Consider the following 20,662-nt stretch of genomic DNA (forward strand, 5'->3'; position numbering starts at 1 on the left):
CCCCTCCTCTCTTTTTCCCCCCTCTTTTTCCTCTCTTCCTCCCTTTCTCGGTTGCATAATAATTAATGAGCAATCAAAGTGGCTCTAGGCTGCAGCGCAGCGAATGGCACAAGTTCTCACCGGGCTTAAGCCGCCGGAGCTTCTCAGGTGCAAATTGGGCAAACAAACAAATAAACAAACGACCGCGGCGACCCCGAAAAAAAAAAAGGGGGGGTAAAAAGGAGAAAAAAAGAAAAAAGAAAAAAAAAAAAGGGCAAAACAAGCGAGCTGCGGCGGCCGGAGCTGCTGCGAGACGGGCGGGGAGAGAGCGAAAGAGAAAGAGGCGCTGGGAGAGGTGGGTCCAGGGCAGAGCAGGCGCTTCCCAGGGATGGCTGCCGCGGGATGGGATGGGTTTGCTGCTGCCTAAAAAGTCAGGTGCTAAAGTTCAGAGCTTCTCAAGCACGTTTCTCTCTGCCACTCTCTCTCTCTCTCTCTCTCTCTCTCTGCTCCTTCCCTTTCCTCTTTCTCGTTACAGGTGATCAAAGAAGAGAAACATCTGCAAAAGAGCGGAAGATACCGAGGGGATCTCACTTCGTAGAGATTTTTTTTCCCTGAGTTTATTTGTTTTCTTTCTTTTTTTTTTCTTTTTTTTTTTTTTTATTACATTCTCCTTTTTTTTTTTCTCCTCCTTTATTTTTATTTTTTACTTTTATTTTTGGAACCGGCCGCTCATCACCGCAACCCCCCCCCTCCCTCCGATATAAAACCAAAGCAAAACAGAAACAACCCCGACTTCGCCGAGCAGTTCCCCCCCCCCTCCCCGACTCCGCACCGTCTCCGCACCGTCCCCCCCCTCCCACCGCCGGCCCCCCGCGCCCTGCCGAGGAGGAGGAGGAGGAGGAGGAGGAGGAAGAGCAGCGGCGGAGCACCGAGCGCGGAAGATGGAGGTCTCCACGGACCAGCCGCGGTGGGTGAGCCACCACCACCCGGCCGTGCTCAATGGGCAGCACCCGGACTCGCACCACCCCACCCTTGGCCATACCTACATGGACCCCACGCAGTATCCTCTCGCCGAGGAAGTGGATGTACTTTTTAACATCGACGGACAAGGCAACCCCGTCCCCCCGTACTACGGCAACTCCGTGCGAGCCACCGTGCAGAGATACCCCACGGCCCACCACGGTGAGTGCCCCCTGCTGCCCACCCCCCCCGACCCCCGGCGGCTCCGAGCAGCCCCGGCTGCCGGCGGGCAGAGCCCCTGGGAAACTACGGCACGGGGGGGGATTTGGGGGCTGGCTTGGGAGAAATGCATCCCAACCCGGCTACTTTTCGCTTTCTTTTCCCGCTTTCTTCTCTTTCCTTTTTTTTTTTTTTTTTAATTCTTCTCCTTCTTTCTCTTTCCTTCTTTCCTTCTTTTCTTCTTTCATTTTTTTCTCTTTCTCTCTTTCTCCTTTCCATCTCTCCTTCCTTCCTTTTCCTCTTCCTACTTCCCTTCCTTCCTTCCTCCCTTCCTTCCTCTCTTCCTTTTTTCTTTTTCCTCACTCCCACTTTTCCCCTCTCTTGCTCTATGTCTTCCTCTTTCTCTTTCATCTGTCATACTTTTTTCTTTCTCTCTTTCCCCCTCTCTCTCACTTAGGTATTTTCCTCTAATTAGGCGAACAGGCTTTTCGTACGGTGTTTAGTTATTGCACGATTAGCTGATCTCGAGAAAAAAAGCAAGCTGTAGAGCAGGGGTGTGAGAATGACCCCGCTGTCCTCACGCTTGGGATATTTCATTTGCACCTTGGGAGCTTGTTAGGCTTGATTTGAAAGTTTTGCACATTCACCCAGGGCCGCACCACGGCGCGTGTTGCAAACAAGAAAGAAGAAAAATCCCGAGGTGCAAGCAGGTTAGACACCAGCCCTGTTGTGTTTCCCTGTCCTGCAGGAAGGTAGTGAGCCACAGCCTGAGTTTTATTCCTGGGCCACAGCTTTTAGAGAGGAGGCAAAATACCTGGGGCCGACGGGGCCCAGGTCTGAGGAGGGATGAAAGTTTTGGTGCCATCTTTTTAAGAAGGATCGGAGCGACCCAGTGTACGCGGCTCGAGTTTGCCTCTATGGTTAAAAATTAGGGAAAGGGGGAAAATAATAATAAAAAAAATGAGGGAAACAACCAGCCGCTGATTTCCAAAGCCACAGGGTGACCTCTCCGAAGTGGTGGAATCTAAAAAGCCTGAGGCTTGCCGTGGAAATCACCCCAAAATCAAGGCGAAGAAGGTGGGAAGAGCGAGCTGGGCTCCAGGGGCTGCTCCCGGCCCTCGGCTACTTGTTGAGTGCGAGGCTGCATTAGGCTCTGCTCAGTAACTGCATTGTTCGCCTATTAGTCCATTTAAAACAATTATTTCTAAGGATCAGCAGCCTTTGTCCTTTCTTTCTCTTCTCTTCTTTTCATTTTTTTTTCCCAATATATCAGCAGAAAGTGGAACTGCGGTCTCTCTGATCTAGCCTGAATATTATTTACTATGCTACTTCCTGGAGAAGATAATGAATCTTGACCCTTTCTATTCGTATAACCCACCTTCCCTTCCTTTTGAGCAGTTACTTTCAGTATTGTTCACTAAAGTCTGGTAAGGTGAAAAGTAGCTTGGAGATCTTCTAGACACACACAGGCTCCCATGCAAACATATGTGTCCATGCTGCACCCGCTCCTTTGCTATCTGTGGCTCGATAGATCTGTGTTTGCATCTCTCCTTCTGTATATTTAGCAGTCTGTACACACGTATCACGATACCTAGAGAGGTTAAGGACCTCTAGTTGTCATTGTGTTTCAGAGCTTTACTAGCAGGCACAAACTTGCTCTCCTCCAGGTGAATAACTGTGTTTTTCAGTTTCTAGCGATTTGTTCAAGTCGCTGTGGATTTGGGTAGATTTGACTCTTTGAATTTTATTTTATTTTTTTCTCCACAAAGGCAGAAGTTATTTTAAAATATTAGGTACGATCCCTTAGGAACATTTATAATCAAAGGAAAAAAAATTTAACTGCATAAATCTAGATAGATCTAGTGGTCCCCCTAACCCAAATCCAGGTCTGTATTTTAAAACACAAGTGAAAAGTCTTTTGTGATACGAAGGGGATGGAGAGTTTCTTCTCAGACAGTTGGCTCTCTCTGCGTGTGCCATATTGTCACAAAAACGCTGTCTAACATTTGAGGACAGCCTGATGGATATCAAAAAAAAAAAAGAAAAAAAAAAAGAAAAAAAAAAAGGGCAAACTGGGGCAGTATGCAAAGTTTAACAGCCCTGCTGGAAAGGTTATAATTCCGTTTTTGGGCATCTTCTGGTCTTCTCCGTTTGGCCATAATATGCCCAGGGTTTGTAGCCCACGGCTGCTTTTGGGAAGTGACTGACAAATTATTTTCCAGCTAAGAAAAACGATTTCTGCAGCAGGGGCTTGGCAATTTCATGCGGTATCTTTCCTTCAAAACCTGCCTGGGATTGTCTGGAAGGGACAGGGTGAAGCAGGGCTGGCCATATCCCCCCTCCGTGTCCCAGGGCATCCCTGCTCGGGGGGGTCCCAGCCCGGCTACCAGGTCCTGCAGGATCAGGGCGACCACTTCGGGGCTATGACAGCGTTAAAAGTTTAATTTTAAAGGGGGGGAAGCCGAGGGGTCTGCACCAGATGCGATTTTTCTTGCTCGCCCTGCACTCGAGATCCAGCCGAGCTTTTGGGGAAGGAGGGGGAAGGGATGGGGGGCGCAGGCTGGCACCCCCCGCGACGGGCTCATAGGGGTGCAAGGGGAATGTAACCGGCTTTTTGCTGTGCTTTTTTCCGCGCAGGGAGCCAGGTGTGCCGCCCCCCGCTGCTGCACGGCTCGCTGCCGTGGCTGGACGGGAGCAAGGCGCTGAGCAGCCACCACAGCGCTTCCCCTTGGAACCTCAGCCCTTTCTCCAAAACCTCTATCCACCACAGTTCGCCGGGACCCCTCTCCGTCTACCCACCAGCCTCCTCCTCCACTTTATCCGCCGGCCACTCCAGCCCGCACCTTTTCACCTTCCCGCCGACCCCTCCCAAAGATGTGTCCCCGGATCCGTCCATCTCCACTCCCGGCTCCACCGGCTCCAGCCGGCAGGACGAGAAGGAATGCATCAAATATCAGGTGTCCCTGGCCGACACCATGAAGCTGGAGTCGTCCCACTCTCGGAGCAGCATGGCCTCTTTAGGGGGAGCCACCTCCTCCGCGCATCACCCCATCACTACCTACCCGCCGTACGTCCCAGAATATGGCTCTGGACTTTTTCCCCCCAGTAGCCTCTTAGGAGGATCGCCGACCGGGTTCGGGTGCAAATCCAGACCAAAAGCACGGTCAAGCACAGGTAGGGTTTTTGGCTTTTGTTTTTTTTTTTTTTTTTTGTCCCAGATGCTCGGGAGAGGGGAGGAAGCAATAGGGGTGGCAAAGAGGGTGCACGGCCACATCCTCCACGCAGAGAGGGATGCGCATAAACACTCGTGGGATGAAAAAGAGGGGAAACTTGCTGACCCTACAGCTTGCCCTGAGCCGAATCCCCCCTTATTTAGCCTGAGGGATGCCCTTCCCTTCCAGGGCTGCCCCCCCTGCCCCGGGTCCGATCCTGCCCCCTCCGCTGCCCCAAACTGTGTGTGCTCAGCTGCGGCGTCTAACGAGGAAGCGAAACCGAGGGAACCGCAGCATTAGTGTATCTCTCTGGATTTTAATAATGCCACTTAAATCCCGGCCAACTTCCCCCGCCTGCCCTCCGCCTCGCTCAGCCCAGGGCCTCTTCCCATGCGGCGCCGGGAGGCTGGGAGATGGAGAGGGGGGGGGGGGGGGGCGGGATTTGCCCTGAGCTCACCCCCGGCCCCAACCAGCTCCGTGCCCCAGGACCGGACCCCAGAAGCATCCCTCCTAGGGAAAAAGACAAGGAGGGACTGCTGGGGGGGGTCCCCGGCTCCCTGCGCATCCTGCGCGGCTCCGCTGCGCTGCGGCGGGGAGGGGGAATTATGAATTTGTGGGCACCAAAGGGTGCTGGGTGAGCCCGTGTGTGTGTGTGTGCGCAGAGCAAAGGACGATTAGTCAAAACTCTTATTTTTTTTCTCCCCCCTCTCAATATATATATATATATATATGTATATATATATTTTTTTTTTCCGTGGAGGCTGCTGCAGGGTTGCCTGGCATGAATGAGATCAGTTTTCAGGGTTTTTCCAGGGTGACATTTACTCTGTCTGTCTGAGCAGGGACTGTCTCTATTTAGCTGATATGTTTGAGCTAATCCAATTATTTTCAGACTGCTGCACGCGACAGTTGCATTGTTTATCCAGCGCCAGGAACTTTAATAGAGTCCGGATGCGGTTAGAGTGACAAAAAACCCCAGACCTGTATGTTTTGTACATGAAAGCAAGAGAGAGAGAGAGATGGAGTGAAACAAAAGAGAGGGACAGACACTCAAACGCTCTCAGAGCGGCTGCCCCGGCTAACCGGAGGGGAAAAAAAAACCGACCCGGGGATGACCGGGAGCAGCTCCCTCCCGGCCCCGGCACGGACCGGTGGCTGCTGCGGGGCCGGGCTCCGACTTCGTCCCCTGCCCGGTGCCCTCCGAGCCTCAGATCCAGCCGGGGCACCGGCTGCGCGGGATTTTCAAACCGTTTTGCCCCCCTTCTCCTCCTCCCTCTTGTTTTCCTTTTGCCACTTTCTGTTACTTTACCTTCTAGAAAGACATCTGCGGTTTGAGATAAACCAACCCCGAGAGCAACACCTATTTTTTTTCTTTTTAAAGTCGATTTTAGCAAGCTGGGAAGCTCGCAGACAAAGGGGGATGGGGCTAGGCGAAGGGCTGCAGGAAAAGGAGGGAGGGGGTGTTTCTGCAGGATGAAAGAGGGAGAAACGGCTGCATTTTTTGTTTAATCATTCTAAGTTTTTTTTTTTTTGGAGTGTGGGGAGAGAGGGTTTTAGCGCAAAGGTGCTGGAAGAACGGCTGCCGTTTGTGGTTAGGGTGCGGATGCCTCTTGCTCGAACGCAGCGCGGGCTGGGGCAGCGGGGAGCTGTGTGCTGGGTTAACTCTGCTCCGGCCAGCCGAGGTCTGCTGCAGCTCTCAGATGGCTTGCCAATGTCTTTAGGTGCAAGAAATACAACAACAGCTGACTACCTAGCCCTCCGAAAGTAGCTGGGAGGAACAACTGCATCCCCTAAATCTGCATCCCCTCTGTGCTGGGAGCCAGTGGGTTGGTGGAGATGCCCTATAACCAGGGAGAGGATAAATGGGTGTCAAAAAGGAGGGGGAGGAGATGGAAAAGACTTTCAACAGGCATGGGACCGTTTGGGATCCCCCAAATTGGTGTTGGACCATCAGGCTCTACATGCAGTGGGGAAGGCAGAGGGGTTTCTGCAGCCCTGACGGCTGAGCAGTGAAAGCTTAATTGCAAACCAATATGCAAACCAATTGCAAATCAATAGCGGGTATCAGCAGAGTGATTGTGGATTGGCTGGAGATGGAGGGGTGTTTGGGTTGTTGATCTATGGTTATTTTGGGGGTTCAGGATTTGACTTGACCTGAGGCCAAAGGAAGAGCCTCCCTGGGTCGTGCACCCCCTGCGCGCCAGGGAGATGCTCCAGGAGTGACCCTGGGGTCCCCATACATGTTGGAAAGGGGTTCATGGACAAAACTTTGGTATCTCAGGAGGGTCAGGGGCTCCTTTTATAGCCTGTCAAGGTTTGTCTGGTCCATATAGTGAGACGGGGACCAGAGGGCCGTACGAGTCCTTACTCCAGAGGTGACGGGGACCCGCCAACCCTTCAACATCCTTCCTGCTGGAGGGCCTCAGGGTGAGAGCTTCATGGGAGCCCCTCAAGCTGCCCTAGGGTTTGGGTGAGGGAACAGAACACAATACAGCTGATGGCATGGGGGTGTGAGGATTGGGTGGGCAGGATCAGCCCTCACCAGGTCTGAGTGCCCCCACCTCTGCCCAGGATGTCCTTCAGACATGACCTCAGGACTTTGCTTCGACATCCTGAGTGTGGAGAGGACAGGCAGGGTCTGGCACAGACGGGTCTTTTGGGGGGTTTTTGGGGGGGGTGGGGGGAGCTTTCACCATCCCCTTTCACCTCTGCTTTCCCTAAGTGATCCATGCGCTCTCTTGTTTCCAGAAGGCAGGGAGTGTGTAAATTGTGGGGCTACCTCAACCCCCCTGTGGAGAAGAGACGGCACCGGGCACTACTTGTGTAACGCCTGTGGACTCTATCACAAAATGAACGGGCAGAACCGGCCCCTGATCAAACCCAAGAGAAGATTGGTGAGTTTCCATGTTTGATTTTTTTTTAAGTTTATTTATTTTTTTTATGCAACTTTTGCTTCTTGTCCACAGCCTAGGATGGAGACGGGAAGCTCAGCCAGACCCAAAATCTGGGCCCACCGTGCCAGAGGGCTGGGAGGGAGGATGCTCAGAGGGACGTTCCCATGTGGCATGGGCCTCAGATGATTGTTTCTATTACAAATTGCAGAACAGGTTTAAAAAAAAATCAAGATTCATGACTTTTTTGTAAGTCAAAAATGAGCTTTCTCCCAGTTTGCGATAGGGCAGAGGCCTCTGTGCAGTGTTCCTGCATGGCGACCTGAGGATGGTGGCTCTCTCCAAGGGACATGGGCACTTCCCAGTGACCAAGGAGATATCAGGAGAAGAGGGTTTCTCTGGGGCCCCCCAGACAGCTCCCTGTGTGTTTCCACCCCCCTTGGTGCCGTGGTGGGGGACCTGAGCTGATGGTGGCTCAGCTGATGGTCCTGGTACCATTTGGTCCTGGTGTGGTCATTTGTCCCCGAGCACTGTATGTCTCCAACCATGCCATTGCTGCCACCCCATTGCTGCCACCAGCTAGGGGATGGCAGAGGGTGCGAGTGTGCAAAGCCGAGTGTGCACCCGCAACAACACAAGCTGGGAGAAGGAGAAATGCTTGCGTAACTATTAGAAATAATAGTGAACTCATAGTTTCAGGCCTCGTGACCGTAATGTACACAGGCAATATGTTATAGCATCCCCAGTGATCTATTTATGAATTTCCCTGGAAGCCACAAAAAGGTCTGGAAGCTGTGGGCACGGCTAATAAATGCGCTGAAGTATATTTGGCAAATAATCAGGCAAACCACAAGGGGAAAAATATATCAAGTGGGGGAAAAAAATATGTTCCCTGCCTGGGAAGTTATTGAATGTTTCGAATCAAGGCACGTTTGGTTTCATTCAGATTAAAAATGTGAGCGGGCTCCTGGGGGCTGCTCAGAAGGTGGAGGAAAAGCGTCTCTTGCATCCCCACAGGGTTTTGGGGCTGATGGAGCGAATGGGATGGCTGCGACGTGCCAGTGCGGGAGCTCGGCTGTGCATGTTCGGGGATGGACGCTCAGTGCCTTCCCCCGCGCTTTTCCCTTACAAGAAAATGTTGGTCTCCCTGAGCTCAGGCTCGTCTTTCATAGCCTCGTTAGGAAAAAGGAAAGGCTTTCTAGGGAGGGAAGTGCAGGTTGGGATTTTTAATTTTTGTGCAGCTCTCTCATTCTCTTCTCCTCCTCCCCCCGGCCTTTCTGTCTTAAACACACACACACACACTTCATTTTCTTATTTTTTTTTCCCTCTCTCGTTCTCTCTTTATGTGTAAAGTTAACTTCCTAGGAAAAAGCTGCCGGATATCTGGGCCCTGGAGATAACTCATAAACAACAGCTCTGTTTCCCCAGCCCAAACACACAGGAGCTTGAGTGTATCCAAACAAGCAGAGGGGGAGGCAGGATAGGAAAGCGGCTGGAAAGGGGGTAGAGCTTTCACAAAGTGTCTGATGGAACCATGAAAGAATGTCCCGAATCACCCCGAGCCCAGCACATGTAAAATGGAATACATAAATAAATACATTTTGAAAGGTCACTCTTGAAAAAAAAGAAAAAAAGAAAAAAGAATGAAAAATGTAAAGGGAGACCTTGTCTTGCATAATCACTTCTATCTTGGGCATTTCAGTTAAAGTGTAAGTTGCAAAAAGTTCCCATTCTTTGCACATAGCCTCTGCTAACTAAGAACTTTGGATTTTTCTTTTTTCCTTTTTTTTTTTTCCAGCACTGCCTGGAAAAACATACATTTATTTCTATAATTATATATATTTCCCCTGCTTCCTCTCTATATTTATTTCTCCTGCTTTCTCAAAAAAAAAAATAATCAGAAGGCACCAGAGCCAGACCTGCATTCACATCTCATTGTAAAGGGATGGGGACACGTGTGTGCCCGTGGCTTGACTTGATCTTCCCTGGCTTTGGAAGACGAGTGGACAGGGGCAGGCAGCACAGAGGCACAGGGTTGGGGGCTGTGGCATGCACCTCTTGCTCTGCCACAAGCTTCCTGCCTGACCTTAGCGTAGTTTTGTGGGCTCTGATCCCCGGTGCGTTGCAACTAATGAAAGGGCTCTGATGGGCTGGAGAGGGAAGTCAAATAAACCCTTAGATGCTGAGAACCCAGCCCAAGCTTTGTTGAGTTCAATGGGTGGCTTTGTAAGGCCTTCCTTTATGGGAGATGATGGATCGAGCTTTGCAAGGTGAGAAGGTGCAGGGAACTCTGCTTCATTTTGGGGGGGACAGTTGTGGGTCTGGAGGCATTGCCGGGGGGGGGGGGGGGGGCAGGATTAAGCAGGTGGTACTGAGCCACCACTGTGGTTGAATGGTCTCCATCCCTCTTGGCGACCCTTCGATCCTCATCAAAGCCTGTGGCAGCCCCGTCACTGCTGAGTCAAAACCTTCCTCTGAATTTTCTCCCTTTCCCTGCCCACGTGGATGCAGAGATCTCCGTTTCCCTGTCCGGCTGCTCTCGTTTTGGAAGGACTACAGGCAGTTTCTCTGAGGGAAATGGTGCATGTAGTCTAATTTTAGGAAGCTGTCACCTGCGGATTTTTGGACACCCCATGTAAATTTGGGCATGGAAAACACCCCTAAAATAAGCATCTTCATCAGCGCTTTTTTCCTCCTTCTGCACCCTCCTTGATTCCACCTTTCCATCAGTGTCAGCACAGCCAACCTGTGCATGAAGTTGTGTCCTCACTCCCATCCAATATCTGGTCCTCCAGAGGACACTGGGCACCCTATTGCCATCCCATAACATGGTTAGGATTGGGTCAGTGATGAGTATTGGTGGAAACCATTCCTGGGAGCTTTTACGATAGTGTTATTATTCATTATTTCCTGCCTGCTGCTGGTGTCTCTGGTTTAAACTGCACCGTGAAAAGTACAGTCTGGGACCAAAAGAGAACAGGGTTTAAAATATTCAGATGATGATGCCGAGGTTTTGTAGGGAGAATGTGGCAGATGGAAGAGGTTTTAGAGAAGGCAGTGGACACTGTGATTTATTTGTGTATTTAAAGTTAGCCGGTGAGGATCTGCTTGAAATCCTGAAAAGGTAGCAAGGTGGTGACCAGGCGTGTCTTTAAACGCATTTACCATAGGAGAAATTACGGTGAGCGCTGCGTAGAAACCCCAAATGTCTTCAAAGGGGATGTTTCCCCTGTGTGGGCTGAGTCAAATATCACTGGTTTTCAGAAATTTCCTTAGGCTTGATTTTTGGGTTTGATAAGGGCAAAGCTGCCACAGAGAGACTCAATCCAGCCTCCGAGCCACCCGTGCTTGGCCGCTGGGTCACGGCGAGCGTGCGGCTCTGCAAGGAGTTACGTCCTTGCTGCGCATGAAGCATGCCTACCAACCCAGGGGTTCTGATAGGAAGCAATTTTGGGGCCCTGGCACAGTCCCTAGGAGGACAGGACAAAGGTGTATGTGTGCAAATGCGTCCTATGGGCTCTGCTGTTCATGGTGGGGTGTCTCAACCTCTTTGGATGGATTTTTGCAACCAGAAAACCTTTCACGCTGCCTGGTGAGAGCCCCTTGCTGTCAGAGCAGGCACTCTGCGATACTTCTTAATGCTTGTGGGCACAACGTTATTTATTTTTCAGACAGTTCTTTTTGTGTAATTAAAAAAGAAAAAATATTCCTACTCTATCTAAAACAAAACCAACCCGTCCTCTCTCCACCTACGCCACATTCAATTATGATTAAAATTGCAACATGACCTAACAAGAGTTGGTATTAATGCTAGCGCTGTGCCAGTGTCCATGTTTGCATTTTGGGTTTGCTGTACGGTATCCAAAGATGCGGTACTTTTTTTTTTTTTAAATGTTGGATGTGCTACAGTGTGCTGCTGTGTGGGGTGAGGGGTAAATTTGAAACAGTAAGAGCACAAAAGAGAGCATTAAAGGCTCAGTTCTGCAAGGTGCCAAGCATTGCTATGATCTGGCAAATCGCTTAAGCACATGTTTTAACTTTAAGCACATGAGCAGTCCCATTGAAAGCAGCACATCGGGATGAAATCAGAGCTCTGGGACTGTGTCATGTTGATGAAGAAGAGATAGGAGTGGGATCTAAAGGTCTTTTTTGGGAGCTGTAGGCACTTGCACACACGCAGGCATGCATCCACATTCATATAAAAGTGTGCAGACTCCTTTTCCTCCTTCAGTGGCAGAAGGACAATTTGTATGCCACAGTTACAGTTTTTAAATGACAAGTATGAATTCATACATGTGAATGAGAAGTGACTTGGCTAGATTTGGCTTTCCTAAATCATTATCACAGTTAACAAAAAAGTTTCTTTATACACCTTGATACTTATACTTTTTTTTTTTTGTTTTGTTTTGTTCCTCCCCTTTTATGAAATGGTAAATTCTTCTTTCAGCCTCATTACCAGTCCTTAAATAAACATGAAGGTTGAGGCTGCAAAAGGGTGTAATTAAAAAGTTGGGATTCTCGCTCTTCGCCGCAGTGTTATTTCCGATCTGGAGCACATATCCTTTGAAGCGGAGCCAAATTTATGGGACCGGGCCACACTTGCGGTCGGACCCAGAGAGCAGCTGCCCACCAAGCAAGGCGCGGGTCTCATCCAGCGCTCGCCGGAGCCGACATGACTCATGCCATTGACTCCTGCAATTGTTGGTTCAGGCCCTGACTGCAGAATTAGACCCCTGGGGGGTCTGAGAGAATTAAGATGGAAAGACATGTTGGCATTTAAATACTATTTTCCCCTCTGGAATGGGCTGTGCCAGCAGTGCTAATTTTGATGAGTCCTATCAGAGGTTTAGCACTCACTTTTAGGATGCCCTTTGGCACCTGATTCAGTTCATATATAATTTGGGATTAAAGTACCTCGGGGATTTTTTCCAGAATTATTATTTGTTCTCACAAGCCAGTTTCTGGAGGCCTCTGCTGATGTGTGTCAGTCTTGCACAGTTGATGTTTTCTTTCTCAGCGATTTTTTTGATTGCACCTTTTTAATGCGTGCGTTTTTCTCTCCCTCTTCTCTCCCTCCCGTGTCCCCCCCCTCCCGCAGTCTGCAGCCAGGAGGGCGGGCACGTCCTGCGCGAACTGCCAGACCACCACCACCACCCTGTGGAGGAGAAATGCCAACGGCGATCCCGTCTGTAACGCCTGCGGGCTCTACTACAAGCTGCACAATGTAAGTGTGACAGTAGCGCTCGGTAGCGGGGCCTCCCTTCTCATGCTCGCTGGTCCAAGCTCTTCCTTGACTCAGGGATTTCCAGTCTTTGGTGGTCCTGATACCTCCCTTATCCCTTTGGGGACCCTGAGGGTTGGAGCAAAGAGCAGGCATCCCCTCGAACGTAGTCGATTGGACTTGGGAAGGTATAAAACAGGATGGTCCGTGGGGAATGTTAGAGCTTTCCCATGCTTGAGCCAAGAAAGGAGGGGTGGATCAACACAGAGAGACGTTATCCACTGCTGATCGGGCTCAGTGTACTGGAAAAGACAACACGCCGTCCTGCAAACTGATACCCCTTCTATGCACAGCTTGGTTCATCCAGCAAATACAAGCTCCGCCAAAAAAGAAAAATGTGCCAGCTACTATTTAGGCCTTTCTTGGGTTTGTGGCTATCTTTGTCCTGTCCCTCCGCCAGTCCCCAAAGATGATTTATTCAGGTCTAGCGTTTGCCCCATTTGACGCAAGCGATTCCTAAACCAAAAAGGGCTTGATTTAGTTAGTGTGTTGTAGAGTCTGCTCAACCTGTGATGTGAATTTTAAAGCATCTGTCATGGAAGGGAAGGAGAAATGAAATGAAATGCCTGGCAGATTTAATCTAATATCTCCATGCAAAGCCAGCTTGCAGGAACCAGAGATATGTGCCCCAGGGAAAGAGCTAAAGGGATCTGAAAAGTCTTCTACCCAATAATACTGCTAAAAAGGAGTCTTAAGACAACTCGTGCTACTCTCATTCCACATGTGGCATTAGAATAATTATGTCAGAAGAAGGAAGAGACTTAAAATTTCTGTGCTTTGATATCACTTTTTTTTTTGGTGTTTTCTAGTGGTCGTTTGCTTTATGTTTGACTTAGAAATATCAGGCTATGTTTTGCCCTCATGTCCACCCACACAAACACATCAAAGATGGATCGGGTTTCATGGGGCAGCCAAACCTTGTGGTGTTTCAGTCCCTTCCATTTGTTATTTCAGGCTCTTTGGTTTCTTGGGATGAGTAAACAAGTTTGGATTAAGTAGAAAAAAAAAAAACCAACAAAAAACACAAAACCCAACCAGGCTAATTTTTCACCTGTTCTGTGAGAGGCATCTCCCTTGGAAAAAAGGAAAATGTGTTTACCCTTTAGTGGGCAGGCGTCTCAGCATGTTTTGGGTCCTATGTAGCAAACAAAGCTTGTCATCAAACTTTCAGTGTGATCACTGCAAACAAAAGGCTGGACCAGGCAGGAGGAGTGAAACCTCTTAGAGTATCACAAGAAAATATTCTCTGTTTGCTATTTTGGCAAGAAGGCAGCAAGGTCAGCAAGCCTCACTGGAGGAGTCTATGCTTGTGCTCTGTTTTCACTGGGGCTGTGCAGCCACCAGAGGTAGGACTTATATCACGTAGCTCAGGATGGCAGCAGCAGGGAGACCTATAACTGAGCTGCACCCATTGTACCCCAGCAAAGCCCTTGGAAGGAAATAGGGTTTTGTCAGGTGCCACTTGTTGGACCTGGTGGAGATGCTTGTGTTTGGATGAGATGATTTGCACCTCCAAAGAGGGTCCAGTTTCTCCCCATGATTACAAAGGGAAGTAGGATTCTAATTTCAGGTGCATTTGTACCATAACCATCAGACTGGAGGCATCCCCCCTAACGTGTATGAGTGCTGGGGCTCGCCAGGAACATGCCTGTGAGAGCACCCGCTCCCTCTCTCTTTTTGTTTTTAACACCAACTTGTGAACCTAGTTGGCCCAAATTGACCCCTAGACCCACTGTTTAGGGAAACTCTGATCCAGCTGTGAAATTTGTGACATGGGGCAGGCCTTGAGCACATTGGAACCATTTTCATACTCATTAAACACACCGTCAGCTGCTGAAAAGCTCAGCACAGCTACTTACCGAAGTCAAGTAGTATCTTGCCTTATGAGCAACTCCATTAATGGGACCTGCTTAAATGAAACCCCTAGAGGACTGAGATACTGTGTACAGCAACAGAACTAGGCAAGGGTACTACAGTCTAGCTATGAGTGGGTAGATCCTTTTCTTTTTCACTTTTCCCAGTAGCTGATGAATTATTACGACGGTGAGAAATGGGCAATGTTGCTGCTGATTATCCTTGAAAATACCACCCTGAGCTTTAGAGCTTTACAGGGGCAGAGCACTTAAGCATTATTCTGCAGCCCAGTGTGGCTTGCAAAGTGTGTGGCTGTGAAGGCTACACTGTACTTCAGAAATAAAATATGAGCTTTTTTTTTTTTTGGGGGGGGGTGGACTGGTGGTAAGGTGGTGGTAGCTTCACCAAGACGCCTTCTATTTTCTGGCTGCTGGGAGGCAGGACAGTAGGAGCTCTTCTAACTGCCTGCTGAGTGGCACTGGCATCACCCTTTAATCAACTCAAGGCAAGGATGAAGTTTGGTGGTAGCATATGAACAAGTTTTCTTGGCTGGTGTAAATTGGTCTGGTATTTTAGAGTGCAAGACCAATTTGTGTAGGATGTGGTCCTTCTCCTTTGGTGTATTTGTGTCTACATCTGTTCTCGGTTAAGAACTGGAAATACAAATTTCTAAAGCTCACCATAGCATGTTCCTCCTGAGCAGCAGAGAGTGTCTGCACAGATCTCGTGTCAATGACAGCTGAAGTCCTTTGGCTGCTTGGAAGATGCCTTCACTCTGGTTTAGGCTAGGCTGTAGGAAACTCATTTTTTTTTTTTTTTCTTTTCATTGCTTTGAGTTTAATGAGTTTTTCTTGGACCTTCAGATTGTTAGGTTGTTTTAATGGATTGATATGAAGATGAAACTTGCCTGTTTTTTAAGCCCACACCAGGAAGGATTGCAGTGAATTACACCAAAACTATTTTTTTCATGAGCTACATCAGTTTGTTTTGCTGTTGATTCCTACAGCTGAAGCTAACCCATTTGTCAGTAGGATATTAGCAATAATCATAACAGTCTTGGGGTGCGTTTAGTGAAGCTGTTGGCATTTCTCCCACTAACTTCAACAAGAGTCAGCTCCATTAACACCGATATTAATAATGACTAATATTTCACATTGATACGATGCCTTTCATCCTGTGGCATCCCAGAGAGCTCTCTAAGATACAGCCACTCTGGAAGATTAACCCAACGTTGTAATGACTATGTCTAAAGGATAAATCCGCTTCAGTGACAGGACCTTATTGAGGTCAATGGCAAAATCCCATTGTCTTCAGTCAGAGCAAGATCAGACCTATAATGTCTAAGACCATCCCCTGGATTTGGTCTGTTGAATGTGAGGCTCTCGTCCTTGTTATTTCAGTCCTTCTTAGAAGTGGGATCAGCCTTCACTCATTTCAGAGATGGGTAGGAGTGCCTGTACCTCACCCGAGGTGTGCAGCAGACTGGCCTGCACCCATAGAAATGAGTTAGCCACCATTAATTTTGGTAAAAGTCCTCAGAAAAGGTCTTTGTTTCACAGTATCCAAAGGCAGGGCAGTCAGTGTTTTGCACATGATGAAACAAAGAGCGTAATTCCTGCCCATAATTAATTGGCTCCATCTGAAATTAATGAATTTCATATACATGCTTTGGGCTGGTTTAATTTTAATTTAGCATGTGTTTGTCATTTTTATCACAATGAATTTTCACGGAGAAGGTCTTCCCTCCAGGTCTCTCATTTCTCTACCCCAGAAGCAGAGATGAGTCCGTGGCTTTGATGATTTGGGGACCTCTTTAACTTTGCTGTGACTGGCTTTTGAAGTCAGCACAAAATGTTTCCAGCTTGCTGTTGTGACTGCTGGTCTTTCTCCTCCTGACATTTATCCGAATCTTCATCTGTTTGGGTCCGGTGCCTGCTAGAAGGGTGAGACCATGACAGCAGGATGATGCTATCATCTGGGATGGCATCTCTGACGCAGGGCTGGCCATGGCTTGTCACCACCCTGGGCAAAATTCTCATCCTTCAGGTTCACATCAAATCATTGTCAGGGTTGGTCTGTTCTCTGCAATAGAACAAGACATGAAAGATGTTGCTTTAAGGAAGTGGTCAGTGTCCTGCAGGACACAGCACCAAGCACTGTGCTTGATCCCAGTGCCAGCACAGCACCAGTCCCAGCACCAGGCTAATGTAGCTTTGCCACCAGAAGCTCCTGAGCTTGTGTTTGCTGCTTCACCTGGAAATCAGTTCTGGCTGCCCTTGAGACTTCACATCGTGATGCAAATCCCTGGATTTGAGTTGAGTTCATCAGAGATCAGGACTTCCAGGTCTGCTTTGTCATTGCTGCCTGGTGGGATTCATCTGGGGCTGCCTCCTGCTTTTTGAGCATGGGCAGCACATCCCTGCTGGGTGACTTACAACAGAGCAGGCAAAGCTTTCCCATTGCAGGCTGGAGCAAAGGGCTTTCCTTGTGTGCGTGTCCCAGTTCCCTTGGTGAGGACAGGAAGCCAGGGAGAAGGGCGATATTGTATTTAAAGACCATGACATTTGAGGTTTTGGCTTGTTGCTGCCCCGAGGCTGCTGTTGATCTGCACATGGGCAGCTTCATCCCTCCTACCTTTAGCTGCTGGCAAGCCAGGCTGCTCCCTCTGGCTGCCTTTATCCAGAGGTAATCAGCCTTCCATTCACCCATTTTTTTAGGGTGAGGTGAGGTTTCTCACCACTGCTGGTGTGGAGAGCCTGGGGTCACTCATTGAGACTGAGATGACGAACTTTGGGATGCTCCTTCCTCTCCCCGTGCCTCTGTCCCTACCAGTAACAGGGAGCTTTTGTATTCCTGTCTCCCTGGGGAGAGAAATCACTGAATGGTTCTCATGCTGTGGGGAAAGGCACCAAGCAAGAAACTAAACTTTTCTGTGATCTCAAAGAAGGGAGCGCTTTGTTCCTTGTGCTGGCTGAAGATCTTGCAGATGAAGATCTGTTCAGGATCCCTGCAGGAATCACTTTCCATTGTCCTTCGATAGGGCTGAGATGATAGTTCTTGGTGGACAGCAGATCTGTTTCTTCTCCCTTTTCTCCAGTTTGCAGAACACCCACCAGCACTTCTGTGTGCCCACGTGTATTAAAAGAAGTGGTGCTTAGCTCTTTGGGGTGCTGGGCGCTCCTGTGGGGCTGCCTTCTGCCTTGGGTGGGATTCTGCAGAGGGAGCACAGACTCATGTCACTCCCCAAGTACAGATTTTTAAGGGTTTTTACAGATGTTGGATGTATAAGTCCCTCCCCAATTGCCTTTTTGGGGTCTTTCATGACACCTGTGCTAATGCATGTTGTGATGCTGGCTGGCTGTGCAGCAACAGGAGTTTCTTACAGAACCTTTGCTACCATTTCCTAGCTGGGTGTGTGAACAGTCATTGCTGCTGCCTACAGCCCTGCAGGAGAATGTAATGCTTTACGTTTGGAGGATCCCAGAATGGCTGAGGTTGGCAGGGACCTCTGGGTCCATCTGCTCCAACCCCCACTCCAGCAGGGCCACCCAGATCAGAGTGCCCAGGACCACGTCCAGGTTGCTTTTGGAGATCTCCAAGGAGGAGACTCCACCACCTCTCTGGTTTTCTCCAGGTATATCTTCATGCAAGCAGAAAGTGCTCTACCATGCAGCACAGATATCTGTTTCAGGCCAAAAATAAACCTAAAAAGCCTTAGAAATAAAACCAGTTTGGATAAGGTAAACCTGAAAGGATAGTCAGTGCAAAATAATTCCAAAACCAACAGGCAATTCAAATACCTGTCGCTTTTATGAAGACTTTGAGCGGCACCCTAATGCCACTCTGAAAGTCTGAGACCCCTGGGAGCACTGAAATCCCAGCAGCTGTTGCCGTTAATGGTTTTAGATCAGTCAGGAAGCCTGGGGGTGAGTTGTTGTCTGCAGGGAATATTTCAAGGTGATAATGATTGGTCTTGTTCTTAAACACGCTGCAATTACCTAATGTGCAGATAGCTGAAATTTTTCAGCTGCTGCAAGTTATTTGGGTATGGTTTGCTCCTGTGAGGCTCTGCACTTTTCTGTTGTTTCATCTTTAGAAATTTCAACCAAACCTGGAATTTTCTGCAACTCTCAGGGGTGGGTTTGGCCCTGGTTTGAATTTTGGGGGTGGGATGAAGTTGTGTAGCCATGGTATGTGGGGCAGGCAAGGGGAGGAGGGGGCTGCTGGATGTTCAGATGGACCTGGGCACTTTTCTGGGTATGGGGGCACAGGAATCCCACGGTGATTTGGGGAGAAGGGATGGAAGCACAAAAAAAAAATAATTGATTTTTGTTTAGATTAACAGACCTCTGACTATGAAGAAAGAAGGAATTCAGACCAGAAACCGAAAAATGTCTAGCAAATCCAAAAAGTGCAAAAAGGTCCATGACAACCTTGAAGACTTTCCCAAGAGCAGCTCCTTTAACCCCGCCGCCCTCTCCAGACACATGTCCTCTATCAGCCACATTTCACCCTTCAGTCACTCCAGCCACATGCTGACTACACCGACACCGATGCATCCTCCATCCAGCCTCTCCTTCGGACCTCACCATCCCTCCAGTATGGTCACTGCCATGGGTTAGCGATAGACTCCCCTGCTGAATGCTTACAGTCTCAAAATGAGAATTACTTTATATACTTGCATTTTTGCAGGCGTGTGGTTTTGGGTCTGACGTCCCAAGTCAAATGGGAGGGGGAAAAAAAAAGAATGAAAAGTAAAAATAAAAATATTATTTGAAGGCGTAAGAGCGAAAGTAATAATAATAATAATAAAAAAATAAAAAGAGAAAAAAACTACAAAAAGCACAAAAAAGGAAAAAAAAAGAAAAAAAGGAAAAAAGTAAAAAAAAAAGTTTTAAAAAAGTGATGTTTGCCACTTTTTAAAGGAACTCACTATGGCGTCTATGTATTCTTACCCACTGAATCTGGATACCATTTGTGAATAAGCCATTCAGAACTTGCATTCCCTATTGGACAGGATCTCTAGTGCTGTGAAAAAAAAAATAAAATAAAAAATGCTGAACATTGCATATAACTTATATTGTAAGAAATATTGTACATTTGAGGAAGACTTTATTGCATCTGGAGAGCTGTAAAGATAAAGGCATGAAGGACTTCGAGAGATTTTTTTTTTAAAGGAAAAGAAAAAAAAGAGGATGGGAGGACAATTTAAAAACAAGAAAAACAAACAATGCAGACCAAGAGGAAACGCGGTCTTATGAACAAATGGACCAACTGCCAGTCATGTCTTCTCCTTTTATTTTATTTTAATTTTCTTTTTTTTTTTTTAAAAAAAAATTTTGGTTTCTTTTTCATTTCTGGGGAAGGGGAGGGGGCTGGCTAGAACGGTTTTGATGATGCATTAACTAACTAACTAACTAACTAAATAACTAAATAAATAAAACCTGTAGGGAGATCATTCATTTCGGGCCATGGGCCTTTTACATAGGAAGTACCAATGGTGTCAGGCAATCAGTGTTAACATGCGGACATTGCCAACAAGGGGTTTTCAGATAGCCATTCTCCAGGTCTATACGCATTGTGAACAAGTTCCTGTAATTGTTGTTTGTATGTATAATTCAACGCACCAAAATAAGAAAGATGTAGATTTATTTCATCCTATTATACAGACTGAATGGTTGTACAAATTTATTTACTGCTAGTGATAAGACCTGCTTTTTTGTTTTGTTTTCATATTTTTTCCTCTTTTTTTTTTTTTTTTGAGAATAAACTAGATTAAATTCTGTTGACTTAAAAGTGTTTTGTGCTTGGGTTTGGAAAGGGAATTTGTTTCTTTCTTCATTATTTATTATTTTTTTTTAGAATTTGTTTTGATGGTACTTATTGCATAGTTTCTATGGGGATGGGGATGTGTGTCTTTCTGGACTTGTGCAGATGGGCAATGCAGTGTTTATGGTGGCTTGACAGAAAAACAAAACAAATCAAACAAAAAAAAACCAACAAAAAACAACACACAAATGAAAACTGACAAAACAAAACAAAGAAATAAATCACCTCCAAATAAATGGGCTGTGTGTCACTGTGACCCCACTGCCTCCCATTGGGCTCCCTCCTCCCACGTGGGACAGGTCCCCTGTGCTCTCCATCCACCATGGTGCCACCCCATATCAGTGACATCTTGGGACTGGGGTAAGTGCAAAGGTACAGCAGGACAGTTGTAGTCCCGGCTACTTTTTGGGCAGGGTTAGGAAAAGCCTCAAGACTTT

The 20,662-nt window shown here is 47.9% G+C and overlaps 1 protein-coding gene across 6 annotated transcripts in view; it reads left to right on the top strand.

The window, feature by feature from the left end:
* Window positions 1–20,192, top strand: part of GATA3 (GATA binding protein 3) — a 29,160-nt gene extending 8,968 nt beyond the window's left edge. For 3 of the 6 annotated variants that reach the window (XM_080600001.1, XM_080600002.1, XM_080600000.1), the window contains exons 2-6: window positions 515–1,161; window positions 3,796–4,332; window positions 7,119–7,264; window positions 12,360–12,485; window positions 18,734–20,192. In XM_080600001.1, the coding sequence (XP_080456127.1) occupies window positions 921–1,161; window positions 3,796–4,332; window positions 7,119–7,264; window positions 12,360–12,485; window positions 18,734–19,018 (1,335 nt within the window). In that variant the 5' untranslated portion in view covers window positions 515–920 and the 3' untranslated portion in view covers window positions 19,019–20,192. Of the gene's footprint in view, window positions 1–137; window positions 335–514; window positions 1,162–3,795; window positions 4,333–7,118; window positions 7,265–12,359; window positions 12,486–18,733 lie in introns of those variants that run through there. The other 3 variants (XM_080600005.1, XM_080600004.1, XM_080600003.1) reach the window with 2 other exon arrangements.
* The last annotated feature ends 470 nt before the right edge of the window (window positions 20,193–20,662 follow it).

Source organism: Anser brachyrhynchus, assembly GCF_964034855.1.
Source record: "Anser brachyrhynchus genome assembly, chromosome: 1".
NCBI classification, from domain to species: domain Eukaryota; kingdom Metazoa; phylum Chordata; class Aves; order Anseriformes; family Anatidae; genus Anser; species Anser brachyrhynchus.